Raw genomic sequence first — 3,794 nt, forward strand, 5'->3', positions numbered from 1 at the left:
ACAAAACAAAGCAAATTTGAATACCAAAAAAACAAGTCGTAAATAATAGCTCTTTGATTGCATGAAGAATTTATTTTTTTTTTTTTTACTTTTTAGTTTAAGGCCTGCCTTTTGCTTATTGGTAAAAGTCATTTTAAAGTTTAGCTCCTCTGTATCGTTATTACTAAGTCTGTATTACTATGTTTATTAATACTGTGGTAAGTTGTTTCATATAAAATTTAAAGTGGAATAGAAGAAATCTTTATACCTGTTAAGATGTTTTTGAGTTAGTTATTGTGGAAGGAGAAGATTTATTTCACTGCTTGGATTATACATTTGAATATTTTTGTATTTCTTGTCTTGATTTGATTTGGGTTTTTGTATTCTGATCTTTGTTGTGCTTTGAACAGATAGCCAGTGATGAGCCTCCACCTGAAGGCTGTCCTGCCTTTGTTTCTGTCCACGGTCAGCGCAGCTGCAGCACCAAGGACATCAAGAAGCTCCTTAAGGCAGCAGCAGGCAGGTAAAGTAGAGTGTAGCCATTTCTGATGTTCATCTGAACCAAGGAGAGAACAGAAAAGTTACATTTTAGTTTCCCGAGGGATCCACTGACTCAGAAATTTATCAACTTTCTGAAATGTTTCCAGGCAAAAGCCATACTTATACAAGAATGATCACACATATCCAGGAGTCAATAAAACTGATGTGCCTGTTGTGATTCTCTATGCTGAAATTGGAACCAAGAAGTTCAACTCGTTTCATAAGGTGCTGTCAGAGAAAGCAGAGGAAGGCACACTGGTTTATGTTCTGCGGCATTTTGTCCTGGTGAGTAGCTAGATATGTTTTTCTATTTTTCTTTACTTGATATAGGTGTCATATTCATATTCCTTGTTTATGCGCAACACTTGGCCTTTACAATTTATCTTAATCTGTAAAAAAAAAAAAAAAAGAAAAAAGAAAAAGTTAACTTTCCCATTCAAAAAATCTGCATGTTACGATAGAACCATCTATTGTAGATCTTTTCACTTTACGCAAAGGTTTTTTAAAAGGCTAATAATGAATTTTCCTGCAATTTATTTTTTTTATTACGTATTTAATTTTAAATAAATGCTCAATTTCTACACTATATAGAGATACTGTGAGTAAAAACTGAAATAATAGTGAAAAATGCTGGAAGTTATTTTATATCTCCACCACATTTGTGTTATTTCAGATAGGGATGCACGATATTGGGATTTTGGTCGATATCCAATATGCCGATATTTTAAAACTCATGTAGCCAATAACCGATATCGATACCGATGTTAAAGCTGGACAAAAATAAGTAGTCATTGAAAATAGCAGTTTTGTTATCAATTTCTGACACTTTGAAAAATAATATACTCAAATATATTTTCATATGCTGATATCAAATTGATTTTTAAAAACGCGGTATCGATCTATTTTACTTTCAAAATCTCGTGAAATTTCATCGTTCTGTTACAAACTCTCGTGATATTTTGCAAATTCTTGTGAGATTTTGTTAGTAAAATAGATCGATACCGCGTCAATATATCAACATATAAAAATATGGCAAAATTTCGTGAATTTTCGGGGGATTTCTTTGCATAACGATGACATATAGCAATATTTCATTAGTAAAAGAGATTGATATGGTGTTTTTAAATGGCAATATATCAGCATATGAAGATATTGGGATATTTTAATGTATCAATATTTTTTCCCTCGTCTTTAGAAGTTTTTAAGTCTGTAAAGAAGAAGTTTTTGAGGAAGAATAAGAAGTAGTATTTTTTTGTTCTTTTTTAGACTTTAGAAACTCAGAAGCTGATCAAATATCGGGTTAAATATCGGTGGGGTGGCCGATGTTCGATATTCAGTTTTAGGGCCGATACAGGCCGATACCGATAGGGGGCCGATTATATTGTGCATCCCTAATTTCAGAAGTACCATGATAGTTATGCGAGGTCATATCAACAATATTTAACTTTGTTGTTTGCAACATGATTTCCAAAAATATTTTTTGTTTCATTCTATTTATTCCTTTTCTTTTTCTACAAGACAAAGATTCATTGCAGTACTATTGATGTATATTAAAACACTTTTAGTAATGATAAATCCATTCTCTCAGATTTTTTCGTCACACTTATCAGTGCCAGCTGATTGCACTTAGTGCCATTCAAAATCATAAATAATATTATCTGTTGTCAGGGAATGCAGTGATTAATGCATTTACAGTATTGCTAATGCTCACACTAATTCTACAATAATTGTATATATTCAGTATATATTGTTCAGCCTTATTCATTCACACATAAGAAAAACCCTCAAAGATCTTTATCTTTGTCTTTTCAAACATTGCCAATTACACACTGCTACACTTTGGTACCATTTCTACAGTTTGATACTTATAGATACATTTAAGATGAAGTTAAAGAATAAAGCATTCAACAAACTTGGTGTTGGTTAGTGTTGTTTTCATCAACGATGACGAAATTGAAGAAAACGAAAGAAAACAATTTGCTCTTGTAAAGAAAACCTGCTTTTTAAAAGAAACATTTTTTTTAAACCACTGCTTTTTGAAGAAAAAACAAGCTTGCTTTTTAAAATAAATCAACTTGCAAAGAAAACAACTGGTCCGTTTTACTAAGCAGGTTTACACAAAACTCTTAAGTAGTATAAACCTGAAAACTGGGAAATTGTAACTTTTTCGTTTCACAAAGATAGTTTCCTCAACCTCTGTTTCAGTCACCATAGTAACATTCTCACCAGAGCTAACCTGGTCGGTAGCAGGTTTTCATCTCCACTCTCCTTACAGCCAGTCACATTGTTTTAATTTACTGATTTAAGCAGATTTGTGTCGTAGTTTTGTGCATGTCCGTTTATTCTTTTAACTAATTTTATGTAAAGCGCTTTGAATTGCCCTGTTGCTGAAATGTGCTATACAAATAAAGCTGCCTTGCCTTGCCTTCGACCAGGATCTTAAGAATTATCAGCATTAATTCACAGAGAATGAAAAATGTATAGGTAGAGGGTTCTACCACTCAGTTGACAGCACATGAGATAAATTTTTTTTGTTTGTTTATTATGAGCGAGATGCAGATCATTTTATTTTTATTTAGTCATTTACAGTACATGAAGAACTACTGAAATTATTTTCAGATTACACATAAATGGATTCATTAATTCCACGGGGGATCAGGAATTACTTTAGGGTTAAGATTAGGATTCACTCAATGACAACCTAACGAGCCTACTGGCACAATCTGAAACGGTTCTATTGGACCGCTAGCCGCTTATACCGGTCATTTATTGGGATTATAATATCCGAAGCCGGCTGCAAACAGCCACTTAACTGTGTAAAAGAAGACTGAATCAACATGAGGAGGGACACATGAGATGATGCACAGGTTCTTACATCTTCTTCATAACTCGTTTGCAAAACAATTAATATATTCACTGATATGATCCCTTGCTTTAATCCCTGCAGAAAATAAAGCCTCAAAATGTGCTTTTATCAGGATACGGTGTTGAGTTGGCCATTAAAAGCACAGAATACAAAGCTGTGGATGACACCAAAGTTAAAGGTGAGTTGGTTGTTGATTGAACAGAGTGTGCGTGAACTTGATGTGTCTGTGCTAATTTAGGATATATTTGTTTCTTTATAGATTCAAAGACGGTTATAAATGCTGAGGATGACAAGAATGAAGAAGTGCAAGGATTCTTTTTTGGCACATTAAAGTGGGTAACCTTTTCTATTATAATAATATTAAATGCTAAATCTTGTTTAATCTGCTTTAATCCTATATTGATTCTGT

At 33.0% G+C, this 3,794-nt stretch overlaps 1 protein-coding gene across 2 annotated transcripts in view; it reads left to right on the forward strand.

Moving 5' to 3' along the window:
* Positions 1-3,794, forward strand: part of LOC107093559 (UDP-glucose:glycoprotein glucosyltransferase 2-like) — a 57,164-nt gene that overhangs the window by 3,131 nt on the left and 50,239 nt on the right. For both annotated transcript variants that reach the window (XM_015388693.1, XM_015388694.1), the window contains exons 5-8: positions 390-502; positions 627-804; positions 3,467-3,563; positions 3,645-3,717. In XM_015388693.1, the coding sequence (XP_015244179.1) occupies positions 390-502; positions 627-804; positions 3,467-3,563; positions 3,645-3,717 (461 nt within the window). The remainder of the gene's footprint in view (positions 1-389; positions 503-626; positions 805-3,466; positions 3,564-3,644; positions 3,718-3,794) is intronic.

This window comes from Cyprinodon variegatus, unplaced genomic scaffold, assembly GCF_000732505.1.
Source record: "Cyprinodon variegatus isolate N-32 unplaced genomic scaffold, C_variegatus-1.0 Scaffold432, whole genome shotgun sequence".
Classification (NCBI taxonomy): domain Eukaryota; kingdom Metazoa; phylum Chordata; class Actinopteri; order Cyprinodontiformes; family Cyprinodontidae; genus Cyprinodon; species Cyprinodon variegatus.